Source organism: the organism of the source record quoted next, unplaced genomic scaffold (genome assembly GCF_019419815.1).
Source record: "Pyrus x bretschneideri cultivar Hongxiangsu unplaced genomic scaffold, Pyrus_bretschneideri_v1 Contig12, whole genome shotgun sequence".
Classification (NCBI taxonomy): Eukaryota; Viridiplantae; Streptophyta; class Magnoliopsida; order Rosales; family Rosaceae; genus Pyrus; species Pyrus x bretschneideri.
In genome coordinates this window covers 1-18,139 of record NW_025999413.1, presented here as the reverse complement: position 1 = coordinate 18,139, position 18,139 = coordinate 1, and the positions used below count along the sequence as shown (strand labels likewise).

The 18,139-nt window shown below is 36.4% G+C and overlaps 1 protein-coding gene across 1 annotated transcript; it reads left to right on the top strand.

Moving 5' to 3' along the window:
* Nucleotides 1-1,707: 1,707 nt before the first annotated feature.
* On the top strand, nucleotides 1,708-18,139 carry LOC103936985 (chromosome transmission fidelity protein 18 homolog). Its single transcript, XM_009346877.3, is given in 25 exon segments — nucleotides 1,708-2,492; nucleotides 2,723-2,784; nucleotides 4,307-4,441; nucleotides 4,579-4,845; nucleotides 4,946-4,961; nucleotides 4,964-5,031; nucleotides 7,050-7,175; nucleotides 7,249-7,314; nucleotides 8,490-8,600; nucleotides 8,686-8,747; nucleotides 10,652-10,696; nucleotides 11,623-11,696; nucleotides 11,956-12,023; nucleotides 12,634-12,702; nucleotides 12,793-12,893; nucleotides 12,978-13,059; nucleotides 13,146-13,224; nucleotides 13,309-13,396; nucleotides 13,485-13,638; nucleotides 14,749-14,937; nucleotides 15,023-15,082; nucleotides 16,195-16,502; nucleotides 16,854-16,956; nucleotides 17,541-17,623; nucleotides 17,918-18,139. Coding segments are annotated over 24 exon segments (2,907 nt in total). The 5' UTR covers nucleotides 1,708-1,972; the 3' UTR covers nucleotides 17,595-17,623; nucleotides 17,918-18,139.

Sequence of the window (18,139 nt, the reverse complement as noted above, 5' to 3'; positions counted from 1 at the left end):
CCTCATAGCGTGTTGTATGGCTCACAGATTGATGATTGTGACATGTAGGAATCTCTTTTCAGATTTTGGGTTAAAGTTGCGGCTTGGATATTTAAGAGATTGGGTTAGCTGTATGTATAATTGTTTTTTCCTGGTCGACAGCAGCTTGGGTAAGCTGTACACTCTAAAATGATCTTCGCTTGCATTAGTTAGTTTCATCCAGTTTGATTATCGAAAAACTGATCTTCGCCTTGCATGGCTTGGAGCACCAATCTATACTGTCATTTCCCCCAAAATGTATTATCGCACTCGCCTGCCCTCTCTACTCCTCACTTTTTCTATCTCAAAACTGTATGATCGAACTGATCAGAAAAACGAAGTCTTGATAAGCTGGAATGGGGATTTTTATTGAAGTTGTTTATTAAAACTTTCTTGAATCAGAGTATGTATTCTATTGATTGTATCATACAAGTTTTTAACTAAATTAATTGAAGTGATTACTAAACTATCTTTGTTCTAAATAATTATTTTAAGCTTAAAAATGTTGAAGTATTCATTAACTAATTTTAAATAAATAAAAATGTATTTAAGGGTTGTTATGGAGCGACAAATATTTTTACACTCCTTATAAATCTATGTTTCTTTTGTTTTTGAAAAATAGTTTTAAAAAAAATAGAAAATAAATATATATTGTAAATCAAAGCTAGAATTTTAAGAAAAATAAAATTTTGTGTGCCACCACTTTTGCCACCTCAACATTCCACTGTCATCACCCACGCTAATATGACCGCTACCACCTCGACCGTCTCACCATTGTCACCACCATCATTGAAACCACCACGTCCCACCACCATTGCCGCCTCCATGCTATCCTCGACCGCCATCAGCCTGGTCACCACTACACCATTGTTGCCGTCGTTGCCATTGCCTCACCAAAAACACCACCATTTGCACGTCCGCCACTAGCACAACATTATCACCCATTATCACTCTTGCCACCAAGGCCACCGCACCAGTTGCGCCACCACCTCCACTATCTCATTGTCTCACCAGCACGTCCACCAACACCACATTTTCCATCGCCATCACTACCACCACCACATTTGCCATCACCATCATCATCACCATCACCATCATTCTTGCCACTTCTCAACCATCCCTCACAATCATTGTAAACACAACCAAAATTTGCCACCATCATCGTTGTCACTGCTACCACCACCATTACAATGCCATCACCATTGCCCCCTAGAAAGCTATTTTTACCACCTACGTCCTATCAGGTCACTTCACCACTATTAACACCGCTACTAGTCTAATACCACCATCCCAAGGAGAAGGATTCTCTCCTCTTTTTTTTTTCCTCCCCTTCCTTCCCCTCCTATTTGAATGATCACGGTTAAGCCATGTCAACATCTTATATTAATTTTTTATAGAATAAGAAACACAAAATAGAAATTGTGAGAGAAGGGAATGGAAGGAGATGAAAAGAGAAGAGGTGAAAATCCTAGTTCCCATCCCAACCACCATTTATCGTTGCTACAACACCACTCCCGTTGCAATTACCATTTCTACAACTACAACTACAACCACCATCATAATTATGTTACAAAAAATATTACTTATCGCACACAAATTTATTATTATTTTTTGACATTTTAGCTATTGATTTTTTCTTTTTTTAGCTATTGATACTACACATTTGCGAAGTTCTTCTTCAAATTTTTTGTTTGTAAAACAATACCGGACGGATGTACTTGTGAAACTTCTCATCCAAACGCGCGGTGACCAACCATGGCCATGAAACCATACGCAGGGTCTCGAATTGCTTGAAGCAAACTGTCGCTTCCCCGAAGACTGCCAAGATCCAGAACCATGAGCAGAAGTATTCGAGAAAGAACAGACTATCCATTCTAGATCGCCACCGTCCGCAGACCACCCGTTATCTTCCGGAACGCAGATCAACGGCCACAAGCGTCTGTCGTTATCGGGCATGGACATGGAAATCCCGTTTCCCGAAGAGCTTGAATTGCTTGAAGCTAACTATCACCTTCACGATGACTGCCTAGACTTTGAACCGGCGGAACCTTACCCAGAAGAATACGGCAAAGAACAACCTACCCCTTCTAAATCGCCGCCCTCCATAGACCACCCGCCATCATACGAAGTCCGAAACAATGCCCATAAGCGTTTGCGATCATCGGACGGTCCTGATGAGTCGATTGCGGAAAACTCCGGATTGTCGGATGAGAAACGGAGCAGGGTCGATGATGTGGACCGGTCCGAGAATGATGAGGACTGGCTTTACTCGCCGCCACACGAGATAGATCCGGTGGTCGATCAACGAGTTACTGATGTTGTGGAGGAGAAAGTTGTGTCAAGGTATGCGTCGGAGATAGATGGTAGTTTCATTCCGGTGACGGCGCCGAGTGCCGGGGATAGAGTTTACGCGAAGATATGCTTGGTGGAGAAGGAGCGTCCCAAGAAATTGCATGTAAAAGGAACATCGGGAGGTAGAACCAAATTATTTTCTTGAATACTTGGATGCTTTTTTCTCCAAACATGATTATTTTCTTCAATACTTGGATGCTTTTTTCTCTAGCTGCATGTTTGGTTTCTGAGAAAACCTTGGAAAAGTAGAGAATCATTCTGTCGCATAGCAGTTAATAGTGTATATAAGTTGCAGTTCACATACATTGCTTTCTATACACATTAGCTTGACTGGGAAGTATAATTTTTGCAGGTCTTATATCAGAACCTATTAATGATCTATTGCAAAGAGTGGAGAAAGAGGCATTTAGGAAGGTATGGTATGCATTATGAAGATGAATTAGTTCATTGTGAACTTAGGACCGTTTGATAACCATTTTGTTTTATAGTTTTCAATTTTAGTGCTAGAGATAGAGGTGAGGAGGGAGAACGTCTGAAATGGAAACTTAAAAGTGCAAACAACTTATAATTGTCTTCAGTTTAGGTTTTTAGTTTTCATTTTGTGTATCACTCCGTATACCCATTTCTTCTGCATTCTTCTCAATATCCTTCCTCCGCCCTATCTCTCATTTCTCCTATGCAGTTCCCTATTATCTTTAACAAAATGGTTATCAAATGGGCCCATAAGAGTCATTGGAGTCATCCAACTTTAATCCACATCATTTTATAAGAAATCCATGTTAAGTTAGCTTCAATGTCGTAAACAGTACATAAATCCTATCATTTATTATCATATAGGGTGAACTGCCAATTTAGTCCTTGAATTATCACCTGAGTATTAGGTCCCTAAACTATTTTATTTCAAAAAAAATCCGTCATTGAATTATAAAAATCTGCCAATTACATCCTTAATATTATATTCGAAGCTACAATATTCAATTTTCCGTCAATTGAAGTCACGTTACTTGCATGTGATACACATTGGAGGGTAGATTGGTAATTTTACATAAAGAAATAGTGTATGGAGTTAACTTTAGGGGGGGAAAATTAGTCGTTAGATTCGCAACCTACATGAAATGTTAAGGGCTTATAGGCGAGAAAAGAACAGTATTACACTCTAAAGTGTGTCAAGTGACTTAAGTTGACAAAAAATTGGATAAAATACCTTTGAATATAATAGTAGGGATGAAATTAGCAATTTTTAATGAATTTAGGGACTTATTTGTGTCATTGTTTGAAAACTTTCTAAGTGAGGATTCTTTAACTTTTCTGTGTTATGCCATGAGTGTTGAAAAACGCCCACTAGACCTTGTTCTTTAATGTAACCAACGACAATAGACTAAACTAGCAAATATAGAAAAACTTAGAAACACACAAGAATTATACTGGTTCGGCAGAACTTTTGCCTACGTCCAGTTGTGATTTCTCTAGGTAGAGAAATCACCGCTCCTTTGATTAATAATAGAGATTACAGAACTTTTGCAAACCCTAGAACTAATCTTTCTCTCTTGTCTTGGCTATCACAGTTTTTCTCACTTGAATTTAAGCCTTGCCGCACCCTATTTATAGGCATAGGGTGCAGTTTACATGTCCTTTACAGATTATACTTCCTATTCTAAGTGGAATAGGAAATTAGACTTCCTTTCCAATTCCAAATGGACTTCTAGGATTTCTAATCTAAATTGAATAAGGAAACTAAGATTCTTTCGTAGCCCTTTTAGGAGAAGAATCGGTGCACCCTTTTTTTTTCCCTAAAACAATCCTAAACAGAAAAGAACACTAATTGATGAGCCAAAACCTAACAATGAGACACTAGATACTCTCTTGAAATATTTGGCGAATCATAAATGGTTTACCTGATCAGTGAAATCTGTATTGATATGCTAAATATAATTAGAGTTGTTTGAAGACCTTGCGAGCTCGCTTTGAAGTTCAGAGTGAAACACCACTACTGCATGAACAACTTTGGGTGGATAAATATGCTCCAAATTCATTTATTGAGCTTCTGAGTGACGAACAAACAAATCGTGAGGTAACTATGTTTGTTTTCATGTTTTTTCATAACTTTTTAGGGGAGTTAACGCTCCAAAAGGTGCACATGTTTTTGTAGTTTTTCTTCCCTAGAAGGTCTTCTGTCAACTGTCTGTTCTTTTTTTATTTGCATTGCAGGTCCTCCTATGGTTAAAACAATGGGATCCTTGTGTTTTTGGATCTGAAATTAGGAGCACATCCAATGAGGTTTTGTCTGCGTTGAGACGACATTCTTCTATCACTCAACACCACAAACTTTCTGATTCAAAGGTTTCAAGAAATAACAGAGGATGGAATAATGAAAAAAATATGCATTTTAAGGATATGAATGATGAAAGTGCTAATTCAAAAAGCATTCCAGAGTTGTGGAATAAGTCAAGGTCTACCAGTCCCCCAGAACAAAAGGTAGAATATGAACTCTTTCTGCATTTTGCTTTTATTCTTACTGTTTTTTACATAGAACTACCTTGCATTGGCTGACCTGCATATTTGATGGTCACTGCAGATCCTTTTACTTTGTGGCCTCCAGGGCTTGGGAAGACTACACTTGCACATATAGCTGCAAAGCATTGTGGGTACCGAGTGGTGGAGGTATGTTGTTCACTTCATATCTGCGCACACATAATCGTGATTAACAAAAAGAATTCTCTTAAGAAATTTTGTCTCTGCATGAATCATTCAGTATCATTTGCTGTGTTAGCTGGAGTTACTTGTCAGGATATCATTTTGGTCCTTAAAGTTTTCCCCATTTTTCGGTCAGCTGGATCGGAAAGAAGAATTCCATTCCCAATCCAAAAAAGTTTCGGAATCAAATATTAGCTCCAATTTTGGAATTTTGGATTATTGAAATTTTCAGAATTGGTTTTATCTCGGAATTTTTGGAGCATATTTCGGATCTCCTACATTTTGCAAGACTGTGAAATGAAAGTTTTCAAACTTTTGTGTATCCACCATTCAATATTTATTGTGAAATTTTGCGATATTTGTAGCCGTTTTGGTATGTATGACATAAAATCATATTAGACAAGATAAAATAGTAAGTATGATTATACTCTTTATTTTTGATATATAATAGTATGATTAAATATACAAATATGAAATAAAGCATATTTAGATATAACAATGAACGTGATAAAATAAGCATATGCATGGTTTTTTTTAGGATAGTGCTATTCACACACTCATTTTTATTTCCCACACACCCATATTACTGTTTGGCCATTGATCTTCTTCAATTCATTCGATCCAACAACCAAAAAGTAAGAGGGTGTGTGAGAAGTACCAATGTGGGACTCTTTTACCTTCACATTCTCATAGATAGCACTACCCTTTTTTCATAGTACTAAATTTGAGAAATTTCGGATCAGATAGATATATGGGAACTTTAACGAAAAGCTCCTGGTACTGTTCACTTTAACGAAAAACCACATTTTTACACTAAAAAGTCAATCCTGGCACTATTCACTTTACCCTTTATTTTGTCCTTTTCGTTAAAACTCAAAGTTTTCAAGCCCTTTTCATTAGTTTTCCTTAGATATATTCCAGTTGCCATCCAAGTCTGTCAAAAATTTTCGGAATCAGAAATTTCAGTTTGGATTGGAATTTCCAAATTAACTTGCACAATGTGATTTGGGGAAGAGATGAGTTAAGGAGGTGGTCAGGCAGTTGACCAGTCCTCAATGGCAAAGTAATTATAACTAATGGTGGCTGTGGAAGATACGTAGGATTTAGGCCTTGATTAGTGAGGTTGCTTGATCGTCCCACATGTCAAGAGAGGAGCACCTCCCACTTTTTCCTTCTCACTAATGTTGTTTGAGCATTATGGAACAATCTTTCACAGGCCGTTCTATCATTATGTAGATCCTCTAATACCCCAATATCAATCAATCATGGATTAGAAATAGCAATCATCTGATGTACTTGAATCACTTGCATGAGGAGAACCCTAGCTTCCATATCAAATGTTCGAATAAGTCCCTTTATTTTCTCAATAAGACCAGTGCAGTACTTCAATCTGCCATATTCACAATTTTGGGTATCACAAGTTGATTTTACAATTTGTTATTTTCTATTTACAGGGATGTTGAAATCGGTTTCATAGCAGATGTAGTATGACGTTCGTGTTACCTACAGTCTACATGTATATTTAATTTAACTGACACTTGTTCAGTTAATTTATTCTAACTTAAGATAATAGACCTTCAAAATCAGTTGCATCTCTAAGCTAAATAACCTAATTGGATTCTTTGGAATTTGGATGCAAGATTACGTTTAGTGACTTATAACATTACTGTCAAATTAGCAGCTTATCTGACAGCCCTGATTATGACAAACGGGAAACAATTAAAGTACAGTTAATTTTGGGTTGAATTTCAGGGACCATGTTTAGCATTTTACAAATTTCATAAGTTGATCTATATTTTGGATATTACATCACTAAGCATATTAGAGCTTTATATTTGAGCACCAAAAATGTATAAAGGAACATTGCTTTTCACTTTTTATGGGAGCTCTTCCCGGTTTAATTTGTCATCTGTCACTTGTTTGGAAAGAAAAATAATTTTAGGTTTGTGTATAATGGAATGGTGGATTTATTACATGTTTTGTAGGTTAATGCTAGTGATGACCGATCATCGTCAACTGTTGCAGCTAAAATTCTTGATGTTGTTCAGACGGAGTCCGTCGAAGTTATTGAGAAGAAGTTCCTCAGAATGGACTCGACGCCAAAGTGTTTGGTTGGTTCTAATTTTCAAGCTTAATCTTTTTATTGTGTGTGCTCATGACAAAATCCAACTGCATTTCCTCTAGGTGATTGACGAAATAGATGGGGCTCTTGGAGATGGGAAAGGTGTCGTGGAAGTTATTCTAAAAATGGTAAATGATAAGGTTTTGAATTTTTAAATTCTGTGTTATATGAGATATACATGTGGATTTCATTGACCTGTTTTGGTGGCTTAATGGGCACCTTATTGAATGCTGCTTCTATTTTTATCATCTTGACAGCTGCGAAATTAAAGAAGTAAATATCAATGACTTATTGATCATTACGAAATAAAAACATGAAAAGAACATGTTATTAAACCTTCACATCTGAAAATAAAAAAGTGAAATCCTTTTAGTTTTATGCATTATGAATTTGCCGCCTTAGGGATGGTAGGTGTTGTATGGGGTTGGTTGGTTGGGCTGGTTGTGGCTAGGGTCAGTGGGTGGTGAGAGTAGATCGTCAAGTTGGTGGGAGGGATGAGATCCAAGGGGCGATGGTGGGTGTTGTTCGACATTGGTTAGAGATGGATGGGATCGGAATTGAGCATCTTTGTGGGTGGGTGTGATTGGGTTTGGGATGGACGAAGTTGGGTGTGGGTGCTGAAGGGGAGATGGGGTTGGGTTTAGGGTCAGGGAGGGGAGAGAGAACTAAACAGTTGGTGGAGACTTTGTCGTTTGGGGTGATGCAGTAGTTGTGTTGCTGGTCCGGTGGTTGTTTGTGGCAGCTAAGGGAGGGGATGGTTTGAGTTTTCCATTTTTAGGTTGTATTTTGTTTTTGATTTTCACTTTTCTTTATTACTCATTTTTTTTTATCAATTTTGATTTTCAAATGTTTGTCTACAAAAAGTTTTAGTGTTTCTTATTAACTGTAACATAATTTAGGATTTAATATATTATTTCGATATACGGTCTAACATTTTTAAGGAAAGGAGGGGGTAAATTGACATTTCGCCAATAAACAGTCAACTAATGATTTTTGTGAGGTCTTGTAGTGAGACCAAACCTCAGGGGGGCACGTTGTTGAATAGGGTTCCCCAAGTTAATCAATCAATTAAGGGCATTCTAAGGGATTTGAAATTTTTTAACCATAAGGGCTGTTTTGTTTTATATTTTATATAAAAACGTATTTTTCTTAACTAGAAAAAGTTATGTGGTTAGCTTAAGTAAATAAGGGGTTCAAATAATAAAGAACTAGTTGAACTAAAACGGTTATGTAAAGAGCCAATTTCAGCTCACTAGTTTGTTTTGTATAGCTGAAATTTTTTTTTTTTTATATGTTCATGCAGGTATGTGCTGATAGGAAATCTTATATGGAGAAGGAGAATATCAACAATGAACAAAAATCAGGAAGGGTTTCTTCAAAAGGAGGGAGAAAAACTGCATCGTTGTCGAGGCCTGTGAGTTTTACTGATATTTAATGAACTAAGAATTTTTGGTTTTTTGCCTCGTGGATATTATAATTAATTGATTCTTCTTCTGTAGGTTATTTGCATATGTAATGACCTATATGCACCTGCCTTGAGACCATTGCGTCAAGTTGCAAAGTAAGTCTTTCTTAGTATTGGTTACAAATCATATAAACCCAATTCAACATTTGTCTATACATCTATAATTAAAGCATAATTCTTTTCCTTCCAACTTTGATGAAGCTAACAATATCTATGAGCATACTGATGTCATTTGAGTCCTCTAAGATTTGATTTTTGTTGTTATTTGTGACTTAGATCAATTATCTTGTGACTTGAAATAAAATGTTAAGATCATGGGAAGAATCAAATGCATTCGACAACCGAGTCAGAACACATGATAGGGTAGAGTGCAGAGCCCTCGATGAGATAAAATATATGTACACCTCTATGCTTAAGCAAGCATGCCTTTTGTTTAGGCACCCTTATGTCATGGCCGAAACCAAGCCAATGCTCGTGTTGTGAACTTTTTGGTGTTACGTGCGTCACAAAGCCATGGAGGTCTAGGTATGTTCCTCATATTGAGTATTCAAACGTTGCATAGCGGTTAAACATGTCCTCAGTTAACAGTGTGCAACACTAATTTTGCCTGCTAGTCCATGAGTTGTCTTGTAGAGACATTTGACTACCGTCTTGTAATCTATGCTCGTCGTCTAGGCTCCAAGGTTAGCCACATGAAACTCACTCAATGTTCCATATGCCCATAGGTTCCCTAGTGAGCATTATGAGTCTTTTGGCTTTCGATGGAGGAAATATCACCTATGCTTGATGAGCCATTCTAGTGTTAAGAAAATCCAAGCGGACTTTACCTGAGATGGCATGTCTGGAGGTTTCTCAAGCTTGCCTGTGATGCATGCTTTGGCAAATGACGTGGCCTTAAACCCTAAACTCTAAACCTTCACTATCAAACCAGCCACCTCTAGCTTCTATACACCTTAACCCTAAATGTGGTTCCTTTCATGCTTTGGCAAATGACAGGGCCCTAAACCCTAAACTCTAAACCTTCACTATCAAACCAGCCACCTCTACCATATATACACCTTAACCATAAATATGGTTCCTTTCATAAGACATGCTTAGGTTCATGTGCATGTCAGCTATCCTGCATGTTGCTTTATGCAAACTTCTGCTGGCAACTGCTAAGAGCCGATGGGCTAGCATAAAACGGTTGGGATGCTAATATAGTTACTAAGGGGAGCTGTCAACCCTTGGAAGGGCTCAAGTATATGAAGCTTTTCAGAACTGCTTGAAGTTTGTAGTTGGGAGTGGGGTGACATCCTTTGAGAAGTTGGCAGATGCTTTTCCAAGGTTATATAGATAGTAGAGGTAGTTGGGTTGCAAGAAACTGGAAGGGCTCACGTGGTTCAATCAAGAACGAATAATTGAAGGTGGAAGCTAGACGGGTGCATCATTTTCCATCATTCTCTCAGATCTGGAAATCAGATATTTTCTCCCCAAGGGATTACACCTAGAATAAGGAAGAATATATAGTCCTAATCAAGTAATAGGACCTAAAAAAGGTTCTATATATAAATTTTTAAAAAGTTAACTGGACCTAAAGAGCGCAATGTACATAGCTGATAGCTCTAAACAATAACAACATCTTAGTATAGATTCATGTAAGTTTATGGAGTAGAATGTGCCACAAACATGCATTCCAAAGTCTTTACTAGTTGCAAATGTAGTAATCTTGGGAATTCTTTTAAACCTAGTTTTGCATTGGTTAGTACACAAAATGAAGCAGCGTGTCTCTTATCAATTTATATCATTTTATTTCTATCCATTTCAATGATAATGTGAACAAATTTTCTTTTTCTTTTTTTCAATGAAAGTTTGTTGCTTATCAGAAACTGATAATTGTAACAAATAGAGTTTTAAATAATGTCCCATTAGTTCATACCATAACATTTTATAAAAAGAAAACATTTATGTGGAGTTGTTGGAGAACTATTTGCTTGATAACACTACTTATTCTTTTACAGGGTTCATGTTTTTGTACAACCAACAGTGAGTCGAGTGGTGAGCAGGTAACGTTTTAAAAATATAAATTGATGTCTAAAGATTGTTTGCTGGATCAATTGTTGTTGAAAGATTGTTTGCTGGATCAATTGTTCTATAAGGTTTAACATAATTTGATGTGTTTTGGAATCTGAATATGCTCATGTTTTTTGCATAAGGTTATACATCATTTCTTTTATAGTTGAAACTTCTACGATAATAGTTCAGGGAGAAGAACCACTATTGCCATATCACGCAAATGCCAAAGTTTGTTTGAATCCCCCAGTCAACCAAAGTTGTGTATATTGAGGATAGAGTTTATCCTTTAGCGGGGTACCAAATTTATAACAACCGAAATTTTAACTGCCAATCAAATTTGTTGGAAAAGGGAAGTTCTTCAAATCCGAAGAATGTGAATAAATCATTTTTTGAAACATCTATATGTACGGATCATGTGGGAAGCATATGCATTTATGTAATGACAGCATAGTAAACTATCAAAAGTTAGAATGTGAACATGGTGCGTGAACGACTTCATGCAAATTGCGATTTATAAGCCCACTCAATTAATGAGTAACTTGTGCTGCTTGAGTTAATTCCAATACTGGTATATTTTGTTACTTTGGGACATATCACTTTATGTGGAAATGAATCTTGTTCTCACTTCTCGGTATTCTTTATTTGTTCAGGGAAAATTAAGTTCTTTAAATGAAATAACTAGGGGATCTAATTGTTGGAACTGTACAACCTAAATAGAAATTAGAAATTACTTATTAGCAATTTAACATACTATACATAGATATCACATCACATATGTTCATACTTCATACCCATATTTGGGATTGGTAAATTATTTGTTACTTGCAGTACATTGTCTCATTCAAAAGAAATGCCTTTTATACGTGGCTACTTTCCTATGTTAGATTGGTCCTCAAATTTTGTTGTTGCATTACAGGCTTAAATATATATGTAATAAGGAGGGAATGAAAACAAGTTCCATTGCACTTACTGCACTTGCAGAGCACACAGGTGAGTCATACATCCCTTTTATTGAGAATTACCTTATTTGAATTCATCTGGTTATTCATAATGTACAAACCATTCTTTAACGGAAAGTCTAGATGTGTTGTGTACAAGTTCGATTGTGTTTTTAAGTTTAAAATGGAATTTTGTCATTCCTTAATGTTATGACTGAAATTTGGTTTATACCAGTTCGTACTAATTTCAAACTTCCCTTCATTTATTCAATCTTTGATCTTTTCCATTCACTTCAACCTTTATGTTACAGAATGTGATATACGTTCATGCTTGAACACTCTTCAGTTTCTGAACAAGAAGAAGGAAGCACTCAATGCGGTAAGAGTTTGATATGATCCTTCTTTTGCAGAGTTTTCCCCCTTTTTTTCTTGTTATATAAGAAGCAAAAACCCAGAGGAAATACACGACAATCAGATAGTGCCGTGAGTGACCCATTCAGTCATCATAATAATCGAATGCGAACATCCAGGAGGCTCCTCTGAAATCTGCAAGGCTAATTATCTCTCTTTTGCAGACTATTCCTTAATTAAGAAAGCCTTCACAACATCAGATTAGCTTTGTCTGGGATGGTTTTGTTTAGACAAGTAAAACAGTTCCGTTTGAAGTTTCCGATATTGACCAGTTAAAAATATTTATTAAGGTTTGAGCACATTAACAACTTTTCGGAGAAATGGAGTAAAAAACATGGATCTCTTCATGAAACAAGTTTGTAATAATCATGGATGTCTCCTATGATTACTTTGAGCTTCCCTAACTACCATCTCACCATATTTTAGGGGTTCTTCTCATCCTCCCACTACCTATGTTCCTGGTGAATGGTGATAGTTATTTATGGTGGAGTTCTCAGTTTGGTTTCTGTTTGAAGAACTGAACATTATTTTCTTTAAAAGCGAGTGGTTAATACTACGTTGTACTCATACTTTTCCAGTGGGAGATTGGTTCTCAAGTGGTTGGTCGAAAGGATATGTCAAGAAGTGTGATTGATGTCTGGAAAGAGGTAAGGTGTAACGGTAAGTTAGATGATGTGTGTCTTATTCTTTATCCATAGTTTTCACAACCTTATATTTGAAGATGCGACTCTCTTTAGATCTTCCAAAAGAAAAGAACGAAGAGGGAAAGAACAACCAATGGTAGCTGTGGAGTTATGTCAAATGATTTTGACTTTTTGCATTCTCTCGTTTCTAACTGGTAGGTAGTAAATTCCAGCAAACATTATATGTTCAAGTGTTTAAAATATCTAATGTCTACCTCACCTACTCAATAAATTTGCAGCGGTGACTATGATTTGATTGCGGATGGTCTTCATGAAAACTTTTTGCATCTCCCTTATCATGATCCAGTGATACAAAAGACTGTAAGCCGCCTGGTTTGACTATATTGATTACCTGTGATGTGCTAAAACAAGACAGTTGATGTTGTACAATTTTCTCTTATCTGAAGGTCAAATGCTTAAACAGTCTTGGTGCCTCCGACCTTATGCATAAATATATTATGCGTACACAACACATGCCTCTTTACGGTAAGGATATTTGAATATCTACTTGCTGCGACTTGTTTCAATTACATTCTTCTTTGACTCTTTCCTTTTTTTTCTATTATGGAGTTTATCTGCCTGCTATTGCAATCACTATACATCGTTTGGTAGCCCAAGTGCAGAGACCAAACATTGAGTGGCCAAAATCATATCATAGGTATCCTGCAAACCTGTTAGATCTTGAAGTAAGTCGTGAAAGTTATTTTTCAATTTTTTTTACTGATTTGAATCCCATACATATTCAGATACCGCACAGTGTTGATGGAAAAGGTGGAAACTTTGAGGTCTTGGTACAACACAATTCCACCATCTATTTCAAGACATTTGTCAATTAAGTCCTTAGTAGAAGACTCAATTTCATTGCTGTTACACATCCTGTCACCCCCAACTCTACGGCCGGTAATAATGTTCATCTTAGCCACGTCTTATCTTGTTTCTTTGAGGTTCTTGGTGGCAGTTCCATATTCCATTTGTTATGTTTGTGTGTTGATCTTTATTTTCAGTTTCATATGTGAGAGACGTTACATATGCTACTAGTTCAAGTGATTATCAGACAGCCAATGCTTTTGAGATATTTTGGTTGTGTTCGTCATTTATTTTATAAGAAAAGAATGTGTGATATCATTTTATTCCAATAGAATATACTTAAGTTTTTGATTTGTTTTCTTATGTTAAATTTATGATTAAGATATGCGATCGAATTTAATGTGCATGGGTCCAATACCATGTCTTTACAAGATTTCAATGCAAATGTCGATCACATATCATAGACTCTTAGTCCTTGTAATGGAAAAATAAAGCTACAGGTAATAGTTTGATTTTTGAACCTAAATAAAATAGTTTACCGGACTAAAAAAAGGCTTTACTTAGTTTGGTGAACTTGGCACTATAAAATTACACAGTTTTTGTCCTGATCTATTGGTCATATTCTCTCCTGAATTTTTAGCCTATAACGTGTAATCCTCTGGATAACCTTTCTAGCTCTTAAGGGATTGTTTCTGGAGCTGATAAAACACTGCTGTTTACATTTTCTCAACTTGGTCCATTTCGTTTTGTTTCTTGTATATTTTTGCTTACTTTCAGACAGATATTCTGTCTACATCCTTTATGGGTTAAATTAATCTGCGCTCCAAAAGAACTGTGAAAGGAAATTTATATGAACTCACATAGACTACATTGAATACATCCTTTATGGGTTAAGCTAATCTGCGCTGCAAAAGAACTGTGAAAGGAAATTTATGTGAACTCACATAGACTACGTTTTTTAATCTCTCTCTCTCTCTCTCTCTATGAAATGCTAATTTAGTTGTCTTTGTCTTAAAGTGTAATTGTTCGTTCCCGAAAATCACAGCTGTGAGAAACAACACACATCTCTTACGAGAAAGCTACCCATTATTCTTTTGTCATAGATCTATTTGTTGCTATCTTTTGCTCTCTCTTTGCATGCGCTTACCAAGCTGTGGCTATAGTCATTTGATTGTTTATGAAATAGTATGGTATGTTCCTCAGGTGGCATTGCACTTGCTATCAGAAAAGGAGAAGAATGATTTGGCTCAGTTAGTTAGCACGATGGTCTCCTATTCTATAGCACATAGAAGCATGAAGGCCGATCTTCTGCCTAGCAATCCCAGACATGAAGCAGCTGATGCCTCATCACTCTCTTTCGATCCCCCCATTAACGACTTCATTAACTTCAAGGTTTGAGTTGTTGGTTTTGGTTGTTTTATGCAGTTTGCTTCATATTATGATTCTTCTTGTATTTCTGTTTCTTGTGATCAAGCAGGGCTATAGATCTGGTCATCATCTACTTGCATCAACCATGAAGCAGGTGTTGACGCACGAGGTGAGTGATGCAATTTGTATTAGTTTTTCCTGCTCATTAGACTATATGTAAAACTATAAATCCTTAATCGCCAGAAAGGGGTGAAACTAAGTCAGCTAGTGTCTCTTATCATGTGAATTCATTGTTTAGGTGAAGGGGGTGTTCTATAAAACCTTAGCATATTTTTCCAAAACCTCACTCTCTCTCTCTCTCTCTCTCTCTCTCTCTTCTCAGACTTCTCTTAGAAATGCCGTTCAACTAGAGCTAATGGATTATTGAATCTAAATGGAATTCATCTTTTAAGGATGCAAGTAAGGGCTAGTTTGGTATTGATGTGCTTTGAAAAAAAGTTGTTTCTGCTGTGCTGTGAGAATAAGTAGCTGTTTATTTCAGCAGAGTGTTTGGTAAACTTTTTTGTAAAAGTGCTTTTGAAAAAAAAAAAGCAGTATTATAGTGTTTGGTAAACTTTTATGTAAAACAGATGTGAAAAAAAGCTGGGTTTTGCAGCTTCTTGTTTTTGGCTTTTTTTCACCCAAAACTGTGAAAAAAAGCTGAAGCTGAATGTTTACCAAACACAAAAATAGCTCCCAGCTTTTTTTGATACTAGCTTTTTTCAGAATCACCTCAGTACCAAACCAGGCCTAAGTATAGTGAGTGTCATCTAAAGGTGTGCCTTCAGTGCATGACGTAGTTTAGAATCTTTATATTCCAAACCAGTAAGCCACTGAAGAAAATATGCACTTCCTTTTTTCACGAACTACTCGTATTTATATGTTGAAGGACAAAAATGTATGGTATTGAGATTCTAGAACATTTAGAATATTGGTCTTAAGTATTATAGGGGCGTGATCTAGTTTCCTATATTAAGTTATTTGTTTTATCAGTTTCCTTTTGTTATTAGGATTCTTGTACTCTATCTAAACACTTCTAAGGTTTATGATTATGCATCTCATATTTTCCTATTACCTAAGCAGACAATTTAAGGGAATCTGTCGTCATAAAATGCATTGTTAAGTCTAAAAGAAAAGTACTTTTGTGTGCAAATTTTTTTTCTTGAAAGTTACTACACTCATTGCAGACAATCAACCCCCTGGGCCAACCCCTTCTTTTAACATATAATCAATTTGTGTCAGGTTGAAAAGCAAAGGATCTTGCAAGCAAGCGCTGGAAGATCTGTGCATTCAACAGTTGGATGCAACAAGGAAAACCATGGTCTTTTCGTTGCAGAAACTAGTAGATTACAATTTGCTAGAGCTTATTGTGAAGGTGAATGTGCTGTAAATGCTGGAAACTCAGAAAACATATCAAATGGAAGGCAGCCAAATCCCTGTACTTCAAGTGTTTCATTGAACTTGAGCTCTAAAATTACCACAGCCAGGGAAAAATTAAATTCTCCTGGAAGTATGAGGTCTTCTAATGGTTCCTCTGGTTTTTTTGACAGGTAATAACTATTTTTTCATTTTGTACTTGACTTTGTCTCTCACTTATCTTTAGTAATCACTAAAGTTAGGTATTGAGTGAGATCTGATTGATACGGTGGTTTTATGCCCCCAAATCGAGTCCCCAAATCTGCTCTCCACAAATCGACTACCTATCACAGTTGTGATAAATTGCGTGGTAAATGTCACAACACAGATTCAGAACCAAGGGCTTGTTTATGGAACAAATTTTATTTTGGTCTTCAGTGGTGAAAAGGGATCATGGTCTCTAAGAATGCTATAATGCATGGTTGTCATGTATGCTGTCAGTGACCCTTTTTTGTTCTGATCTCTCTTTTACAATTAAAAATCAGATTTAGAAAGCTGCACAAAGGTACTCAGAAGACTGATGATGCTGTTCAGAAGGAAGCAACGGCAGAGAGAGATTCACGGCCACTAGTTTTTAAATATAACGAGGTGCGAAATCATCCATTGTTTCTTTTTCTTCATTTTTTGGATGCAAAAATTACATGTTATTCAGTTCTTAGTTCTTACATCTACATATAGAGTGGTTGATGTCTTTCACATGTGTGATGCATCAAACTGACTCTGAAAATCCCAACTGGTGGTGTAGGTACCACATGCAATCGCATGTATGTTATGGTCATCCCTCCTTTCTCCAGTCTTTTGTACGATATGAATGGAGTTTACCAACTGATCTAGCTGATACCTTCATTTATACCCTTATTACCAGCAGGATTGGCACAGTTATATATGCATGTCCTACCCCACCTAATCAATCATTAAACTAAGTCTGAATGTACTTCCAGTCTTATTTCCCAGATTTAATAAAAGATATATAACTGGTTTACCATTTTTTCTACACGACGGTATCATCCTTAATTCGCTGGGTGCTAAAGTAGTCGAATATTATTTGCCACAGCGTAGAAAATGTATACGCAGGGGGAATTCAAAACCCCATTTACTCTACCAGTGACTTTAAATTTGTGTGAGAAATATAGAACGTATTGACAATGCAATTTTTCCTTTCCTGTATGCAGGGCTTTACAAACGCAGTTAAAAGGCCAGTTCGCATTCGTGAATTGCTGCTGTGATGATCTTGACTTTTGTATGCCATATGCTGGTACAATATTTCCGCAATTTCTTGTTAATGTGTAAAAGTTTATCCTTTATAAATTTCTAAATACCTTTATATGCAACATGGTTTTAAGAGAGTCATTCTATGATAAATTTCTAAATACCTTTATATGCAACATGGTTTTAAGACCTTTATATGCAACATGGTTTTAGGAGAGTCATTCTATGATAAATTTCTAAATACCTTTATATGCAACATGGTTTTAAGAGTCATTCTATTGGTGATTCCTGAAGGTGCTATTACTTTGCTTTTTTCTCATTGTTCTTTTTTAATTTTCAGTTTCGAAGGGAAGACTTGCATGCCGTTTAGGTCTCTCTGAGAGTTACATTACATAGACATTGAGGCTCGTCTCAACTAACTGTATTCTATTGTGCCCGCTAATGAATATTACCATTTTAATGATGGTCGTGTCCTAACTTTTACAAATGTAATTCACTCTTAAGGATGGCCCTTGATGATGTGGAACTTGGAAAGCTTGTAGATGTTTACTCAGTCATGGAG